Genomic DNA, 20473 nt, shown 5'->3' with positions numbered 1-20473 from the left:
ATCGTTCTCAATCATTACATAATGTCACGTATTCATAAATTGAATGATAAATCTATCAAAAAAAGTAAGGTACAAGGTAAAGTTACTACGAAAAAATAGAGTAAAGGATAAAATAGAATTATTAAATAATAAGTGAAGACAAAATGAGAAGAAAATATTAAAGTAACGATGTGATCACACCAAATCAGTCGTTACATATAATGGGTTTTTTCGTTATTACTTAACAACGAATTCAAACAATACAAAACAATATAACTTAAATACCAATAAAAATAAACATTTTATTTAAACTAACAATACAATACAATAACAACCATCTAAACAAGGTACGTACTCTAAACCTAGTAGGATAGAAGTATGTGAACAACATAATGTTTAACCCCCACGTAAACAAAATTTCAATTGTTTACTTGTAGTGCATACTTCCAAGAAAATAAAACTGCAACATAAAATACACTAACTTGCAACCTGGAGATCAACTGTTTATACTTGAATTAATTTGTTTTTGTTTTTCACACTTCAAAGATTTCCAACAAAATAATCCTTTCTCCAAAGAAAGGTACAAAAAAAGAAGAGGTAAATTATCACACAAGTAACTCCCCATAAAAAAATGACAAGTATAGTAATACAAAGCCCCATATGCTATTACTGATACAAAGACAATACTTTATCCACTATACAAATTGGAGGTGGATGTTGTTAGAGGTAATATAGTTTCTCAGTTAAATATCAAACTGCCATACAGAATTACAGACAAACCAATTCTAAAAGCTAGAACGAGAGTTCTGCTAAAAAGTTAGCCAATGCTTAGGCGAGAATCTATGGGACGCAAGCTAGTTTGACGCCTTGGGATCCCAATCTCACATGCATTAACCCGTGCTGCAAATCGGAGTGAACACAGGGATTCACCCACAGATGGAGGATCCGGTGAAACATTAACAAACATTAATGTCTTCGAGTTACCACCTAGACAGGGCTGAGTAAAACATGCAATGATCAGCAGGTGTGTGAAACAAAAGGTGTGAATATACACAACTGTTAAAATGACATTGGAAACATACAGATCAATCCTAAAAGTATACCTTTACCATCCTAGGAAATTAACCAGAACCATGTATTTTAACTAGGAGCTGAATAATCATTTTTACCTGGAGAAGGTATGTGAGCTTTGAGTTCCTAAAAGGCACATGCTCCTCTTTCTTTGCTAGAGCAAATATGACATCACTTAGAGACGATAGACTCTTGTTGATGGCCTGAATGAAACTCGTGGATAACAGGGAAATAAGTTAAAAGAACATCTTGGGAAGTAGGAAGTTCTTGAAAAGAGATAGAAAGTTTCAAGCAAATACTTGAGTTTCTTTTAGCCGATCTCCAGTACACCCACTCTTGGATAGACGTTCACTTCCAGCGAGATCAATCAAATTGAGTACACCTTGTACTTGTTGCTCGGTACTCTAAGATAGGATACTATTAGTCAACTGAAAATACTTATAGAAGAGGCAATCAAAATGGCATGCTAAATGTTAGGTGAATGTCCCCGAACCTCATTCACACCAGAAATTCTCAGAGTGAAGACAAAATGGCTCCTTGAAGACTGTTGGTTCATCTGAGTCTTCCCAACAGATCTACACAAAGAAGAAATAGAACGATAACTCAATAGAGCACAGGTCTCACAAATTTTAACTCCATTTCAGTCCAAATATAAGAATAGTTGGACCCCCTAATATATATATATATATATATATATATATATATATAATGACAAGTGATCGCATATCAAACATATTAAAGGTACAAATGACAAAAAGAATTGTTTCAGCAGTAAATCAAACAGGAAACAAAAGACTATTTTATGCAAAGGCTGATGTTACACACCCTACATTTTTGTTAAGTTTTAAGTTCACATGCATGCTCTAAGTTAAAAAAAATAATGTGTTTTATATGTTGGGAAGGTGTTCAATGCTTAAAATTTATCCCGGGGGTATAGGGATGTAAAGGACTAAGTGGAGTTTGATTTTAATGTCAATGGAAAGATGTCCAAAGTGAGCATAGCCTAACTTCAAATGTGCACAACCCTTATAATGCTTAAAAGTTTCTTCAATGAGACGTCCGGCGCAAATTTATGTCAATTTTACCCGTGTCTGTACAATTGAAGAAGGTTTACGCCACTGGGTTGATGCTAGCCATTGAAAATCAATGGCCACCATTAGAAGTTTAGAACCCTCCAGACTGCAAGCTAGGCATTAAGAATTTAATGCTAGGACGACTAGGAGAACTACTATATTGCTACAGAGTATACTCTTCCTCATCTTTCATTATTCATCTTTTATGTCCTGGGGCGGTCCACGAACTCGGACTCTGTTGGCTAAGGTCCTCACTTATCTCATCACATGAAGTTCTAAAAAGGCCTTTCAACTCTTTTCTATTCCGCAGCAGGACAATTTCTCAACACTAGCAGCCTCAAAACTCACTGGAATCAGACCCAAACTCAAAGTGGATGAATGAGAGGTTTTACCATTTAAGTTTGATGCACAGCACTAAAGCTTCACCAATTTAGTATCTAGATCAAATGTTATTTGGGGCATTGTGAAAATGTGAATTGACAAGCGGGTACATCAAGAATGATATGATGTACAAGTGTTAAGAAGTGATTTCAGGATCAAGGTGAGTGGAGACCTAACTTTAAGAAGTGATTTCCCTCAATTAATGCTTGTTTCACGTGTTTTAAATATCTTAAAGGTTGTTCTGTGAATTTTCTTATGGGGACGAGCGGGTACGAGTGTTACCATGCTATAAATTTTATGACTACAATTTGATTAAAGTGATACTTATGATAATTTTAAAGGTTTTATAATTACGACTCATGATATTTACCTGAAAGAAAAGTGATATAGAAATGATATGATGTTCACTTATGACTATCATGCTCATGTTTAAGCCTGAGGATTGTATTGGTGATATGAATGACAAAAAACATATCTTGGGATGTATTGTTTCCTTCTTTACTCTTTTTATATTTGAGCAGCGTCACAAAGACCTTATGATGTACTTTGATAATCTTAAAAGCTCCAAACTTGTCTAGAAAGCTTGTTTTGGGCCCTTGGCTTATATGCTACTCTTGTTGTGGTCTACATGTTGATTAGGACTGTAATATTAATGTTGCCTTCCTTATGAAATGATTTAGGCTCTCAGTGACGGCAATATGATGGTGTCATTATGGGCACATTGTCAATGATAGATGTAGAGGTTAAGGATTCGTTCAGCAGGAGAAACTTTGTTGGATGCCAGTCTTGGCCCCCTAGTTTGGGTCGTAACAGATGACATAATAAATTGCTAGAAAGATTGAAGAAAATATAAGGTGGTTTTACCTGCTTTCTGCTGCCAGCCCAAAAAGTTTAGAAACCTGACTATAGCAATGAACATCCACAATTGTCAGATCGGATACATGGGTATTGCCATTCACATCATGTTTGATGGCATATTGCTTTCCTACATGTTCTGGTCGGGATGCATCAAAACTAGACGAATTTGATGTTGATAAAAGATCCCGAATAGTTTCATTGTAAATTTCAAGCATTGAGACCTGAAATATGGTGAAAACACTTTCAGAAAAAAGAAACAAATCAAATTGAGAAATGATCATTACAAACCTCCATTACTAACCTGCATTTTATAGTTCCACCCTTGGTTTTGAAGAGACTGCCTGGTCTCAAATACCTGCTCTAAAGAGCGTGGAATAAGCCCTTTCTGATTATCAGAGTCTGGCTTGCCCACCATTGTGTGAGTTTTACCGGAACCAGTCTGACCGTAAGCAAATATGCAAACCTGAAAAGGAAAAGGAGGGTAATAAGCTAATAATTTTTGTGAGGCTGCAGATAAACATTTTCTTCCTCATTCAGCAACGATTTGGAACTTTAAAGATATAATCAATGTTTATTTTTTACATGTAACACCAGTTAGCCAGAAACAAGGAGCACGTAACTAAGGATGATTCAGAGTATTGATTCTTTTGCAAGACTTAAAGACATCATTTGCGGTAGCGCACAAAATTTAAAGGTATCTCACCTTATAACCGTCAAGAGCACTCTGTACAAGTTGGGATATCTCAACAAAAACATCTTCTTGTGAAGCCTCAGGCATGAATACTTTGTCAAATGTGAATGATTGTTTTTGTCCTTAAAATAACACAAACTTCGAAGTTCAATGTCAAATAAAAACTAAAATAGAAAAGGAAAACACAAATTCTTGCTGGTTGAATGCATTAGAAACAAGTGCACACCATTTTGGATCAAATCGATGCCTCTTCCTTGTGCTTCTGTTGAAGTTGGAAAAGAGATAACCTTTGTTTCTGCACTGACAGCGTCATCAGACAAAAATGGCCTCACCCTGCAGAAAACTCTAATGTTGCCTTTCAATTCCTGCATTGGCAGAAGATTCAGAGTGAACATCTAATTTGAATCCAAAAGTCAATTTAACGTAGCTTCACATTAGTGATCATAAAGTACCAGAATAGTATTGTGCAATTTTTTACGCAGTTTCTCTCCTTCAACAATTTTAGTTTCGGCATCAGCAAGACGGTTCTGCAAGTCAAAAATAACATTCTTCTGCTCTTCATATTCTTCTTTTGTCCTCACAGCTGACATGTCGGACATCTAACAAAGTGATTAAACATTTGAAATATTTGAGAGGATTATCTTCTAAAGGCTCATGAGGTTAGATATAACACTGTAAATTCAAACAAAGAAAGGTCATAGAAATGCTGTGTCACCTCGAGTTTTTTCTCTGCAAAGGCAAGTTGTTGCTGCAATCTTTTTATTTGTTCACACTGAGACAAACATGTCTCCTGCGAAATAATTCAGGAAGAGATTATTATCTGATGCACATATATATTTGGATTTGCCTAGTTGAGATAAATCAAAACAGACAAACCTCCAGCTGATTGGTCTTTATCGCCATGCCTTCTAACTCGGCAATAGATTTTCCAGTGCATTCCTTATATTTTATCACTTCAGCTGTTAGAACCTGAACTTGTAACGATTGCTGATCGCGATCATCCCTCATTTTTTGCAGATCTCCTCGCAAGAATCCTACTTCACTAGCTAAAGCCTCTTTTTGTTTGACAGACTCATCCTGAACAGCCTTGTGAAATCGAAAGGTAAAATAAGAACATGAATCAGTTGATGGCACACCTAATCTTCAGATTACAAAGCTGAGTAGTCCAGATAATCAAGATGAACAAACCATTTGGAGTTACATATCATGAAAACCCCAAATAAAACCATTAAATTAATCACCCGATTACAATGCATGCAACACCATCATCGAGCAGAAAATGAGAGAAGGAACATCTATAATATTCATAAACCATCATGTAAAAATCTGAAAAGAGTTGTAAAACAATAAAATTCTAGACAGTTTGCAGAAATGAACAAAAGAAACATTGAAAGGTGTTAAATGTTCCTGAATGAAACAATAGTTCATGAAAGTATCACTGGTGATGCTAGCAACTTGAATAACAAAAGCAGAAGAAACAACTAATCAAAGACTTACTCTAGAAGAAGTGAGCTGTTCCTGCAAAGAAGTATAATGACCCCTAAGTCCACTGAGATTTTCAACCACTGCAGCTTTCTCTGTCTCCACGCGCTTCAGTGTTTCATTGACTGTACCAAGGTCTTTCTGGAGCCTACTGTTATAATCCTGTAAATTTTTGTTGTACTCTTGTAACCCCTTGTATGTATTACTTAGAGACTGGATCTGCACATATTAGGATTTTTAAGCTATGTTCTTACCAATGGATTCACCACTGGAATGAAGCCAAACCAATATGCCTGAGATTCTTTCTTACCTTCTGATTTGCACTTGCAGTGTCTTGTTGAGCTCTTTTGAGCTCTTCTGAAAGGGAAGCTTGCAGTTTCTCTGCTGTATCTCTAGCATGTTTCTCTCTATTATAAGAATCCACTGCTTCCTGATGAACAAATTAGCAATTAGAGAAAATTAAATATATGAAGTAAGAAATATACAAACTTAATGATCATTGCCCTGCAAAGCCTACCAACTTGGCTGCCTCCTCCTTGGCAAACTTTTCCTGGAGTGCCTCAATATCTTTTCTCAACTCCTTGATGATTGAATTCAACTCTTCCTCTTTGACATTCATTAGCATCTCTAAACAAAACGAAAAAGCTAATATAAGTCTAAAATTCATCCCAGGGCACAAACTCATACTATTGCTACACAACCATACCCATCTCATTGCATTTTTTCTCGGCCAACTCTAACAAGCCGCTGAGTGATGCCTGTTCTGTAACATAGTTTCCTTCAAGCTGTTGGAACCACTTAATACATAACTTGAGCCTTCTTATATAATCTGACATAAGATCACATTTTTCCTAATAGAAGCAGTAGAAATCTTTGCATCAATATACATGAAGCAGATACATATTGAGTTAATATGAAAACAGTTAACTTTCCACGCACAGCATTGGCTACTTCTATTAACTTTACTGTTAGCACCTTAATTAATTAACAAAATAACCAAAACTACAACCACATTCATACCAGTATTACCATTAATCTGAAAAATAGGTCATTCACTTACCTTTGTATTATACTTGTTCTTGGTTTTCAGTTTCTCAGTGAGTAAAGCTTCAACTTCTTCTTTGCTAAACTCAACTATCACGCTGTCTGAACCTGCACTACTTGGCGGACCACTAGTTGGAGGCACATCTGCAACCCCATTCACCACTGCTAATGCCTGCCGGGTTCTTGCACCAGTAGCTGTGGACGGCATTTTTGGATTCCCTATTCTCCTTCTCTTCTCTAATGAAACCTCACCTGCTGTGTAGTTACTCTGCAAACCAAAAACAGTAAACTATCCAAAATTAGGAACTTCTTCACTTAAACATCAAAATAACCGAACCCACACAAACAAATTAGGAACTTCTGCCCTTGAACATCAAAACAATAAATACCCAGTAGAGGAAATGAAACTTCACAGCAAAAAAGCAAAAACATGGAAAGGTACGATCAAAAATTTGTCCTAAAATCCACCGAAATGTGAAATCCGTCAATTTCAACTACACAATCAGAGGAAATGAGCATAACCCAAGGACAAACCGATGAGGATATATAGAGTGAAAATGGGTTCTGGAGAAAAATTACATCAGAAGGGGCTGAAAGAGTACGAAGTGGCGGCTTGTTCTGGTTCTTGGGAGCCATTTGAAATTATGGTAACAGAGAGAGGGAGGGGGATGGGATTTCGGTGAAATTTATGGATGTGGGACCGTGAATTGAAACTCAAAACAACAACATTCTTCTACATCTACTACCGTTTGCTTTGAATTTTGCAGTAAACTGCAAAATTGGTGCTGAAAGATTGAATAAGGCAATAAACAAAAGCTATGTTTGAAAGCAAACAAGGGCGAAAATGGTTCAATTTCTGAGTGTGATTGTTTCTCCGCCGTAATCGGCGGTGGATTTAGGATGAAACGACGGCGTAGTTGGAGGAGGAAGAAGGGGAGGGGGAAGGGGATGCTGAAGAGTTTGAAATTTTTTGAAAAAGGGATCGGGCGCTACGGAGCGTTTTTGATTCGTTAAATTCAAACACTACCAATTCTACCCCTAACACTATTACTATATAGGATTAAAGTTGTATTATTAAAAGTAGGTGTTTGGCCATTCGAAATCATATCACGGTATGAAATCGTGAGATGGAATCAGCGTTTGGACATATAATATTACACTGATTTCATATCATGAGATGGAATACCATACTCTCCAAAAATTATGATATGGGAATTCCATATCATGATTTGAAATTTTTGAAATACAAAAATTGACCCACAAGTGTATATTTTATTTAAAAAAAACCCACATTATATTTACTAAACATTTATTTCAATTAATAATCACATCATTACTTTTTTTAATTTATTATTCTCACTAACATAAAATTTATTATTGCTTTCAATTTGGTGAATATAAATGATAAAACAAGAATTGTTTTGGTGAATATAAATACGAACGGAGGGAGTAATACTTTTTTGGGTTTACATAATAAAAAAAAAAACTTCTCTTTCGTCTACATATGAAAATGTTTAAAGCAATTTAATATTCCCTCAATTTCAAATTAATTGAATTGTTGAGGTGTTTCACACCCTTTAAGAAAAGAAGATTAAGACATAAATTAGATATAACTTTTCATTTTTACCCTTATTAATTATTGTCAAATTTACGATTAAAATAACTAAACATTAATTAATAACTAATTCCAATAATAACAAATAAAGGGTAAAATTGGAAGAACATTCTAAAAGTAGCCTTGAAAATTGAACAATTAAGTTAATTTGAAAAATAAAAAATGTCTCAACAATTCAATTAATTTAAAATGGAGGGAGCATGAAAAAGGACAAAATTGGTGATGTATGTTTGATAATCACTATTTCCAATATGTTTGATTTTATCACGAAATTAATGTACTGAAAATGTGTAATTGCACACAAGTTAAACAAGGCATGAACCATATGATATTGACACACAAGTGAAAATTGTCATAACTTGTACAATGTTCCATAATTATTTGCGATAATACCAAAGGGGTGATGAAATATTTATGGTCTATAAGCATGAAAATATAGTTGCAAATGATATTGACAAAACAAATGGTTCAAAGTAACAATGTTGGTTTGTCTTTTCGGTCATGATAGAGAAATGCAAGTTCAACGTTAGAAGATTGTTCGCACTACAATTTATATTCAATTTTTTTTATTGAATTAAAGTTAGATGAAACAATTAATTAAGTGGATAATAGATAGCTTTGTAATATTTTATTATGCGATTTTATAAAATTTTTGTTTATTTGATAAGATTGAATAAACAATTGGGGTTATTTTAATAGTTTTACAACTTATGGAATTCTCATGTTTATGAGAAAATATATAACACAAAAATTTCATATCGCATGTCCAAACAAAACTTCAATTTCATCTCATGATTCCATATTATGATATCATATCCTGATTTCATATCATGATTCCATATCGCATGGTCAAACGGACCCTAAATAATTCATTCTAAAATAATGAATAAACATGTTTTTAATACTCATAAGTCTAATGCGTATGAATGAACTTATTGATAAATTGAAGCTCGAGATTATAAAATATTTTTGGATTACCCAAAGATTGATTATTTGTTCTTATAGCCATGGAGCATCAAGTCAATAATTAAAATGTATTGTTAGTGCTATTGATATAGCCAAAGATAGTAACTATTAATGATAGACACATTGAAACTAGCGTTTTGCCCCAAGTTCTCATGTACTTTTGCCAAATAATACTTGGGCCAAGTTTCTTCCAGGTTAACACCCTGTGTTTGGGCCCAAGTTTCTCAAAAAATATTTGACTATTTCAAAAAATATGATTTATACTCATAAGTTTTAAAAAAACTATTAAAAATACCCATAAGTTTGTATTATCTATTTATAATGAATATGCTCCGTTAAAAATAATCTTATAACATAATTGATAACAATCAACAACAACAAAATAACAATATAGGCAAGAGTAATACATTAATGCATATTCAAACGTGTCATTGATTCGATTATAATTATAACAATCTCTGGAGGAGATAGTAACAAACTATTCATTTATATAATCTTCCCAGATTCTATGAACAATCTTTTCCGGACAAGCTTTCATTTCTAGATTAGATGACTGAGAAGACGAAATAATATTGCTACTCTGAGTTGATTGTTCGGCATCTTCATTAGTAACCATTCATCACGTTCATGTTCATTGAATATTTCATCACTACTTTAATTTTCACGCAAAAAATTATGTAATACAGCACAAGCAACTACTATTTCACTTGCATGTCTAATTCATAGTTGTTCATGTCTTTGTCATAGTATTTTGAATCTACTTTTTCACGCACCAAATAGTCTTTCAATTACATTACGCAAAGAGGCATGTCTATAGTTAAATAACTCGTTGTCATTCTTAGGCTCTCTTTCACTTCCTCTGTAGTCCTCCAAATGATATCGCATTCCTTTGTACGGAGCTAGAAATCCTTTTGTGTTCTGAAGACCAACATCAACAACATAATATTTTCTACAAAATTTAAAAAAAACGCAATTCAAATTATACTTCTATTTTTTTTTAATTTTCCTTCTTTCTAAAAGACTATCAAAAATGAAATTCATAATTTACATACCATGCGGTGGAAAAGAAAAGTTAGTCGATGAGTCAAGAGTTGCATTATCTAGCACTTTACTATCATGGGCATTACCCTCCCAGCCTACTGCGACAAGGGTGAATCTCATGTCAAAATCAAATGCACATAAAATATTTTGTGAAGTATTTCCTTTACGATTACGATATGCATGTTGCTCATTTCTTGGGACCTCCCCTTGAATATATGCTCCATCAATTGCACAAATACAACCCTATAAAAAGACAAATACAAATATCATCAACTATAAAGAAGCCACGTTAAACAATATAACTTATGGAATAATGATTTTCAAAAGTTAGTTAATAGAAATATTTGAAAATTTATTTTACCTTAAACCAAAAACAAAAACGATTGCTATGTCGAATTTTTGGATGTACACCAGTCATATTTCTTGAATAAACATATGTTGGTCAACTGACAAAATGCCACAACGACTATTCTAACGTGCGATTTATTTTCTCGAGTAAATGTTGAAAACATTCACTTGCTGATCATTGACTATCATTACGTGCAACGACAGTTAGAAAATAGCTACACACTCTATTAATGGAACATGTGTCATACTACCCTCGAATGAGAACAAATTATTTTCTTTTACCACTTCAATAAGTTGATCGATAAAATATTTCAGGATAAAAACACAGATTTATACATATGCATGTGTTGTCCATGAAGAAGCTCAAAAATCCATGTCATACCAAGCCTAGATGTGTGTTGTGGTTGGCGAGTTAATAACTTATTTTCTCGTGTGATCTGTTCAACATGATTAGTTATAGCACAAAACATAATGTAATCATCATTGTCGTTGTCTGAGTCACTGATATCACTATTGGATATGCTTATAATTTTTCAACTCGATTCACTATATCACCACTTCAACCTGAGAAGACCACAAGATGTTATATAAAAGCTTTAAAAAATAAAAACTGCACGTAGAAAGAATAACACATAGAAAGTCATTGCGCAAAATAAAAATGTACATCTCACAATTTTCCTTAGTAAGTCATTCATTAAAGAGGAAGTTAATAACACATAGATCATTGCGCAAAGTTACGGTCATGCCTATTTCACAATGAATTGTAACAAAAATAATTAACTTCACAGCATTTCACACATTAAACTATAATATGACTAATGAAAATAACTATTAGCTCATTTTTTGTGTAAGTTGTTGAACCGTTGGATTTGATTTTTTTTAGTCATATGAACAAATACCTTGCGAAATCTGAGATTAACCAAATAAGTTATTGTCAGTGAAATTTTTTTGTTGACTATATCATGTTTTTCCAAGATAAATTGTAAATGGGTAATCATAGCCGTCTAGGAGTAGACATCAAATTCAGTTTCTTTTGTCACTCGTGCTTGTTTATGTTCTTTCTTTAGTTTCTGCATTGTTTTTTTTACACTCCAAGTGTTCCTTGAAATAATCAAGAGAGTGATTTGTAGCTTTAATACGATTTTTTATGACCGGTAGATGTTTCATCATCACAACCAGAAGGTTCATTCTCCTTGACAATAACATCATTTGACTTTGATGAAAAATTAGAATTTTTAATATACATAATATTGTCGCACATAATGTGTAGTTTAACATCAACATTTTACAATACATGTGTGTTAACTGCCCATAAAATTAAGTTTTCCTCGCATAATATAAAAATAGTAAGTTTTACTCGTAATATTCATAAATTAAAAATATATAATTGTAATTGTATAAGAAAAATGACTTAACATGAGTACATTTTTTTATCTCCCAAATTTATCTTCACATGATGTCTCCAAATATCAATTGGACATGTAACTGCGTTAGTTGTAGGATCTCATCCATACCCAGAGTAAGCATTAAGGAGATCTTTGAAGGTCTTTGTGTCGGTCTTTAATCTTTGGATCTTTGTCTTAATTTTCTCATCATCAAACTTATCTTTATTTTCAACTTTCATCAAAAACTCATTCTTAACTTCTGTCAATCGTGGACCACCACTGCGTAACCTTTAAATTTGGATTTTCTCGCATCATCATGTAGGACATTTATAAGGATCGATGTTTCTTCATACGTCCATTTATCAACAGCTGAACCACGTGGTTTATTCATTCTTTTACCTTTCTACAATACAACATCAATAGAACAACATATCACATGCAACAATAAAACGGGTACACGCACAAAATGAAGTATAGTACCTTATAATCGAAAAAGGCGAAGTCACAGAGTTATCGTCAGATATCTCAACATCATCTTCAGGTATTATGGACATTACAAAACTTTTTTAAAAAATAAGCCCAAAACATTAGTTGCACCAATAAAATATCAATAACTAATAATTACTCATTTTTTCTCTAATAGATATTATGATCAAGTATATTTTTTTAATCATTTATAATTATAAAGTCTGGACAAAAGAAAAGATTCATACATATCAAATCGAGTAAGATCAATATGAAAAAATATATATAGATGTTTCTACAAATTACCTTCGATCGTGTCTTCACATAGAGAATTTCACAGAATTTTTATAGGATATTTTTCAACTATTTTGGATGAAGGTTTTGTAATATGTTCCTTATATAAATGAAAGATTTATTTTAATATGGTTGGTGTTGAGTTAATAGATAGATATGAGTGGTATTTTCAGTTAAATAGATAAATATGGTTGATGTAGATTTTAATACTCGATTGGTGACATGTTAATAGATAGAGTGGCTGGTGGCATGTCATTAAAAAAAAAAAAGAATAGATATGATAGATAAATAGTAGTTTGATTCGGTTATAATTACAATCTATTAAAAAATTGTTCTTTTTTCTCAATTTTATCATTCAAATTAGAACTCGAATTGTTTCAGAGGAGGCAGTAACAAACTATTCTTTTAGATATATATTAGTAGGAAGTAAGAGAAAAGACATAAAGACATCATCAAAGTTGTTCCGTATTTGCATAAAGACACCTCAACTTTCAAAGTGTCCTATCACCCCACAGAACCATTTAATATCTTTGTAAATGGGCCATTTTGACCCATTCCCTAGTCTATGTAGTCGTGCGTGTTGCTCACTCCCTGTGATAGAATTCAACCCGACCCGATCCTATTCTTTGAAGAAAAGTCGTCTTCTCCTTTCCTTTTCTTCTCTGTTTGGCTTGCACCTCCACTATGACTATCATCATTATGCCTGTTGATCCAAATGAACCAACATACTGTTTCTGCAATCAAGTTAGCTATGGTGAAATGGTTGCTTGTGAAAATCCTAATTGCAAAATAGAGTGGTTCCACTACGGCTGCGTTGGCCTCAAAGAATAGCTCAAGTGGAAATGGTTTTGCACGGATTGTGCAGGAACGCAAAAGAAGCGGAAAGGGAAGTGATAGAAATAGAAGAAAATCACCCAGTATACTGATTTTAGACGTTTTAGCAATGGGATAAATTTAAGTTGATACTGTGCTACTGTAATTCTGTTATGTGTTGGCTGTTTTCTTGACAATGCTTATGTCTATTGTTTTGACTCTTCTGGTAAAACCTTTTTGGAGTCCATTACTCAAATGGTCAATCAACTATTCTATGTTAATCATTAAGGACGACGTAAGATGATGAAGTCGTCAAATAGAGAGCAACAACGTTGATCTTGCTATGGAAAAAATCATGAAATTGAAAAATTAAGGCTACCAATTGCTATTTTGGGTTTAATTTGGGGAAGATGACATAAATTAATTAAATAATTAATAATAAAGAAAGAAAATGACATGTGGCACTTTTAAACTGGTCCATGATAGTGAAAACATTGCATGACGCGCCTCATATGCGTGGTAACAACCTAGACGAGGGAATGGGTCAAAATGACCCATTTACAAAGATATTAAATAGTTTTGTGGGGTGATAGGACACTTTGAAAGTTAAGGTGTCTTTATGCAAATACGAGACAACTTTGATGGTGTCTTTATGAAGTAATTGTATTTAAACAAATATAGTTCATAATTCACATTTAAAATTTATGAATTTTAGTGCTCTAAACTACCTAACGACTCGTTATACAAGTGGTATCAGAGCATGATTTAGGAACTAATAATTTTCTTAATAAATATTCTTTTTTAATCATATGAATTTTAATTGTAAGATTGAATTGACTACAATATTTAATTAAAATTTTATGTGTGAAAAAAATTGATGTTATGTGAGTTTGAATTCAACATATAAGTTATTCATAAGAAATTTTTTTGCAATTATTATATATGATTGGTTAGTCATCAAATAAGTTAAATTTTTATAAATAATTCATTCTAAGATAATAAATAAACTTGTTTTAAATACTCATAAGCCTAATGTGTATTAATGAACTTTTTGATAAATTGAAGCTCGACATTATAAAACATTTTTGGATCACCCAAAGATTAATTATTTATTCTTATAACCGTGGAACATCAAGTCAATAATTAAAATGTGTTGTTAATGTTATTGATATAGCCAAAATAATAACTGTTAATGATAGACATATTGAAGATTACCAAGTAATTATGTTCATTCTAAAGCGTCATTATGTTTAATATTTTATGATGATGTATTTCCCAAAAGACAACATCAATATTTTTAAGATTACATAAATCATATTTGAATTTGAAGTGTGTTTAAGTTTATAAATCAAACATTAACAAATGAGCATATTCAATTTGCAACACTTCTTGTCATTTGCATTGTACTTCTATCATGACTTTTCACCAACTCAACCTCTCAATTTGATGCCAAATCAAATTACTTCTTGAAGTTTTAAATTTTGACAATTCTAATTCACTTTTCGAAATTCATAGAATAATGATTGATGAAGATTGAAGCATTTCAAAACTCAAGAAAGGAGTTATGAAGATCGTTGTGACAATAAATAATAAAAATTTTGTGAGCATCGTCATACTTTTTGTAATATGAGCAATTAATTATACAAGACAAGGAATAAAATGAGACTGTTTTCTTAAAGATATAGAAAAAATAATAATTTATATCTTAAATTAATTTTTTTATTTCCTTCCTGTTTAGAGTTCAAAGGCTTATGTAACAACCATCAATGATGTCATCGATTCAAACACAAGTACTAGCTCTATCCTATTCTTGTAGATTTAGCACTCAAATAGTTGATATGTGACATTATATACCTACGAAATATGACAGAATCAATCCAAACATCACAATTCGGTACAATACAAAATGTTATATCCATTAAAACAATACAATACACAACTATCCAGACAAGGTGTTAAGTGTCTTTGTAGGATTGTGTTTGGATGCAAATTCCATGTTGATACATTGTAATAAAGAATAACATCTAGGACTCGTACAGAAAGTATAGATAGGGTTTCTCAAAATGGATTATATCTAAGCAACAAAAATATGAAATGGTTAACCATGCAATAAAATTAAAAATACTTGATAAAAAGGGTCTTTGAAATACAAGAACAAAGATTTGAGAAACTAGCTTAACATACCTTAAAAATTGTGACCATGAAAAATTTTCTTTACCACTAACTTTTATTGAACAAATAGTATCTTTTAAATGGTTCTATGAGCTTCATAAATTTATGAACAAGTTACAACACACTCCTACACTCTTTTGATTACCATTTCCGCCTGCAAAATGGTAATGAAAAGACTTGGTAATAACTTAAAAACACTGTAATTCTACCGAAATGGACGTTCACATGTCAAGTAACGGAATTTATGATAAGACAACCTAAAGCATGCTGAGAATTATTGGCTTCCTAAATTTAGATAAGATGTTACGAGACAGCAAACAGTGAGGATCTAAAATGAAGAAGAAGAAGAAGAAAGATCTTACACATGAAAGCATCCATTCCTGAAGAACAAGATAAGGTTATACCACTCGAAAATCATATAAAACAACACGAAAGGGAATAACACTTTTGGCAGCAGATGACTTCAGTGAGCTGCATAAGTACACATATTTGAAACACAAGAGTCTCAAACATAGAAGGCCTAAGATTCTTCAAGTCCACTTAATGATCGACAAGTAAATTTAGAACTTTCTTTTGAAATAGGTAACCAAGTAAATATTAGAACTTAGAAGGTAACCAGGCAAAGATATATACAATAAATGTAGTACAAGACAACTCTTGTGAGAAATTTCTTAACCAATCCAACTTCTATCCTTACTTGAGTGATGAAATCTATAAGACATCTCACATCATGATATCAAACTTCTGATGATTTCGGCCCCAGTTATGTTTTCTTGATCATCAAACAGTACCATGACGACCAATGTACTAAAATTTATTTATTTCCATACGAACAAACATATGGAAGAACACATTTGGAAGACCCATAAATTCAACAGACCAATAAATTTGAACTTAAAGTCACCTTACAAGACAAGTTGAACACATATTGCCATATGCAAAACTGGGTCAGCTCTATCAGCCAGCCCCAAAACATGGGACGAAGAAAGGGTCTCGACTCTTAAGAGCTAAAAGAAAGCTCGTTATCTAAACCTAATTCTAAACAACAGAGTAAAACATTATGTAGCTAACTGATGTGTTAAAAAAGCAGTGATTGAGCCGGCACATGCTAATAATCAGTCATGCCTTGAGAGAACTAGAGAAGAGAAACATACCGGCAATAGAAAACATGTAAAACTAAATCTGATAACAGCAAACACAGAGACGAATCATCTATAAAGAAAACCAAATCAACCCTCCTCATAAATATCAAATGTAAAAATCTCATTGCTTGGTACTAACATCGCAGTCCGCAGAAAGCAAACTCAATAACTCCACACAAGATTGAGCACAACCAAATGTGCTAAAATAATTAAGAAACAAAAAGTACCTTACAAGTATTATTTAATATGAAACCATAACAAGTATGTCATTTAATCTGTGATGTAACAATTATTCAAATTTGTAACTGGTCTGAATCAATAAACCGGCCAAAGGCATCCACTGAAACTACATAATATGGCCAAGACTAATACTTCAAATACTCGTGCTCAAACACGACAAAAAACTAGTATCAGTTACAGGCTTACAGCTCAATAATATGGCCAAAACCAATACTACAAGTTTTCATGCTCAAACAAGACAAAGAACTAGTATCAGTTACAACTCAAGCTTAGATGCAGTCATAACATCGAACAAGAAAAGCCTAAACAATAAAGATAACTGAAAGATAAATCTTATGGGAGTGAAATAAAGATAAACCAACATCCTTCAGGAAATGAAAAAACACTTCCCTAGGAGAAAACCACATAGATATGAGTATATTACATACCACATTTACCAGCAACCATGCACAAATTGACTCCAGTAGTGCATTACATATGAACATCCCTTTTGCACTGGCAATGTTGTTGAGTCCCAAACCAAAAGGGCAACAATTTTTTTCAAAAATTCCAAAAGGGCAACTCAATTAATTATGAAACCAACCAAAAGGGCAAAAAATTTTAATGCCGTGTAAATCAGAGTTTCTAAAACGAGGCTCAAATTCCGATTAGCCTTACAAGGCTCAGCCGCCAATGAGCCTTGCAGGCTGTTATTTAAAAAAAAAACATTCTCATTTTATTTTCTTGTTTGTTAAAAGTCTAATAAGAATAATAATACATAGTTGTTGATATGATTGGCAACTCCCGACACCTCGTATTATCCTATTTTTTACTGTGCTAGAGTATTTACGAGTGTGCCCAACTACACACAAGAAGAAGGTAGTGGCTTTCAAACTCCTAATGTTGTAAATTTGGGTTTTGAAGAATTCAACGAAGGAAATTATGGTTTTGTACGACAAAGTCAATTTCAAAACTCACCATTTCATGCTGGGAGATTGAGTTTTTCGACGATAAACAATATACTCTTTAAATAATCTATAGAATATTTTATTTATATTAAATTAAATGTTAATGATTTACATCTTATTCCAGGATGACATGTCACAAAATCAAAATGATGATGAAGTTGGACCTTCACAACAATATGTATGGTGTTATAATCGACAAATTTTCAATTTTGACATTTATAAAATATTAATAGAATTCAGTAATAAATATAATTTGGCAGGACATCAACAACCCTCGAAGAACAACAAGGCCACACGTACCCACTACCTGTGGAACCGGTAGACATAAACTACAACAACAACAATCGCATCAAGACAGATGATAATCTCTAGAAGTGTTGTCTTTTATATTTTCTATCATGTCCCTTATATGTTCTATCAATTTTTTACAAATTATATATATAAAATTGAAGTTTTCGAACTCCAACATATATGCATGGTTCATGTTTACTGTAAATTATTTAAAGAGTATATTATTATTTTTACCTTGATATGAAGTATAATTTTTCTCATGTTTTCAACATATTCATCAATAGGACATTTCCACCAAAATAAAGTATGACTAAAGAAGGCTAAATTTTATTATTCTGCAAGTGAATAAACCAAATTATAATTTCACATAAAAAAAGTTGAAGAAAAAAATATCAACTAAGTAGTAAATAAGGTCTAAACTATTGGATTTAGTTCGTTTGAAATGCCACAAAGTAATGGCTAGCAATAAGGTCTAAACTATATTTATGCATCATATCAACAAATATGTATTATTATTATTATTAGACTTTTAACAAACAAGAAAATAAAACGAGAATATTTTTTTAAAAAATAACAGCCTGCAAGGCTCATTGATGGCTGAGCCTTGTAAGGCTCATTGGCGGCTGAGCCTTACAAGGCTCATTGGCGGCTGAGCCTTACAAGGCTCATTGGCGGCTGAGCCTTACAAGGCACATCGGAATTTGAGCCTTGTAAGACTCATTGGAATTTGAGCCTCATTTTAGAAAACCTGATTTACACGGCGTTAAAAATTGTTGCCCTTTTGATTTCATAATTAATTGAGTTGCCCTTTTAGAATATTCGAAAAAAAATTGTTGCCCTTTTGGTTTCGGACTCCAATGTTGTTGATCAATCATCAGAAAGTTCCATCTAATATTGCAAGGAGAGATTAAATACTTATATGAAGATATATTTAATGCACTTGTCTAAAAGGAAAAATAATATCAATGACAACAAATCCTTCAGAAGGAATGATATAATAATTACTACTACACATTAAAGTATGTTCTAATAAAGGCTACTAAAATTCAGTGCAGCCTAAAAATGGTATTACAGAGAGCTAGCGATTAAGGTGGTGACAAAAGCTTGATATAGATAGTAAATGCTACCATCAACCCAATAAGCCAAATTATGACAATAAGAACTTAATGCAAATAAAGGTTATTGCCTCTCACTATCAACCCAACTTCGCTGAATTGTTAATGTACACCAAGGGTACATTCACGCAAACAAAATCCACTAAATACCATAGGCCATAAGAAGCATAAAAACTCAGCATTTCAGCAATATATACATCAGCAGCAAACAATAAAAAAGCTCACTGACCTTCATATACAATCATGTCCATAAGCAATGATTTCTAACGTCTATTCATATTGCCACAATCCGAACTTGGGGAGAAGGGGGTGGATAACAAAGCAAATGCCCTAATTGGTTGGATGCTCATAAACATCATGCCCACAGACTATAGAAAACAAAATTAATTCATCATGATACACTGAGGCATATGTACATGAAGGGGAGGGGGTTCACATGCACCCATCCTCCCCTTCCTAACCCCTATATAATACTATTATTTTTCTAATTATCTTTTTAAATTTGTATTGGTGAACCCAAGGTTAAAAAGAATACTCTAGTATATTGATAAGTAAGTATAAATAGAGGGTGCATAACTTATAGATTTGTGGTTCAAATTTTTCTATCCACATTAACATTTTTAATTTTTAATTAATATAACAAAATGTGCCACTTTTCATAGATCTTTTTAATAATTTATAAATAAAAAGAGGTTCAATTACCCATATTTTAGGTTGCATTAGCTATGTCTAGACCTTAAGCTAGAAGTGTCAATAAAGTCAACTTATATTTTTTACTTTCTTTTTCTCCTTTCCTTCTTTATTTAGACGTTTTTCTTATTATTTTTTTTAACTTTTTCTTTTGACTTTTCAAATCCCTAAACTAAAAGGTAAAAAGGAGTAAAGACATCATATTGTTATTCTTTTGGCTTCATTCCACATTTCCACTTTGTTGTTCATGGTGAAGTAGAAGTGAGATTTGAGAACAAGTAACAAGGTATGTTATCTAAAAAAAATATTATTTATTAATGTACTTCATTTGTTTTATATGTTTTTCTTGATTTATGAAGTGGTTCCATGA

At 32.6% G+C, this 20473-nt stretch overlaps 1 protein-coding gene across 1 annotated transcript; it reads right to left on the bottom strand.

Moving 5' to 3' along the window:
- Window positions 1-623: 623 nt before the first annotated feature.
- Window positions 624-7529, bottom strand: LOC125820902 (kinesin-like protein KIN-14N). Its single transcript, XM_049500327.1, has 17 exons — window positions 7159-7529; window positions 6596-6847; window positions 6242-6386; window positions 6053-6162; window positions 5846-5965; window positions 5551-5754; window positions 4930-5139; window positions 4769-4843; window positions 4506-4652; window positions 4280-4418; window positions 4066-4175; window positions 3664-3825; window positions 3369-3583; window positions 1544-1625; window positions 1350-1454; window positions 1149-1253; window positions 624-976 (listed from the first exon to the last, which is right to left on the bottom strand). Exons 1-17 carry the CDS (start codon window positions 7213-7215, stop codon window positions 797-799), a joined length of 2418 nt encoding a protein of 805 aa, XP_049356284.1. The 5' UTR covers window positions 7216-7529; the 3' UTR covers window positions 624-796.
- Between the last annotated feature and the right edge of the window lie 12944 nt (window positions 7530-20473).

Source organism: Solanum verrucosum, unplaced genomic scaffold (genome assembly GCF_900185275.1).
Source record: "Solanum verrucosum unplaced genomic scaffold, falcon-dt-bn FXZP01000289.1, whole genome shotgun sequence".
In the NCBI taxonomy this organism is placed as follows: Eukaryota; Viridiplantae; Streptophyta; class Magnoliopsida; order Solanales; family Solanaceae; genus Solanum; species Solanum verrucosum.
This window is presented reverse-complemented; position numbering and strand designations above follow the sequence as displayed.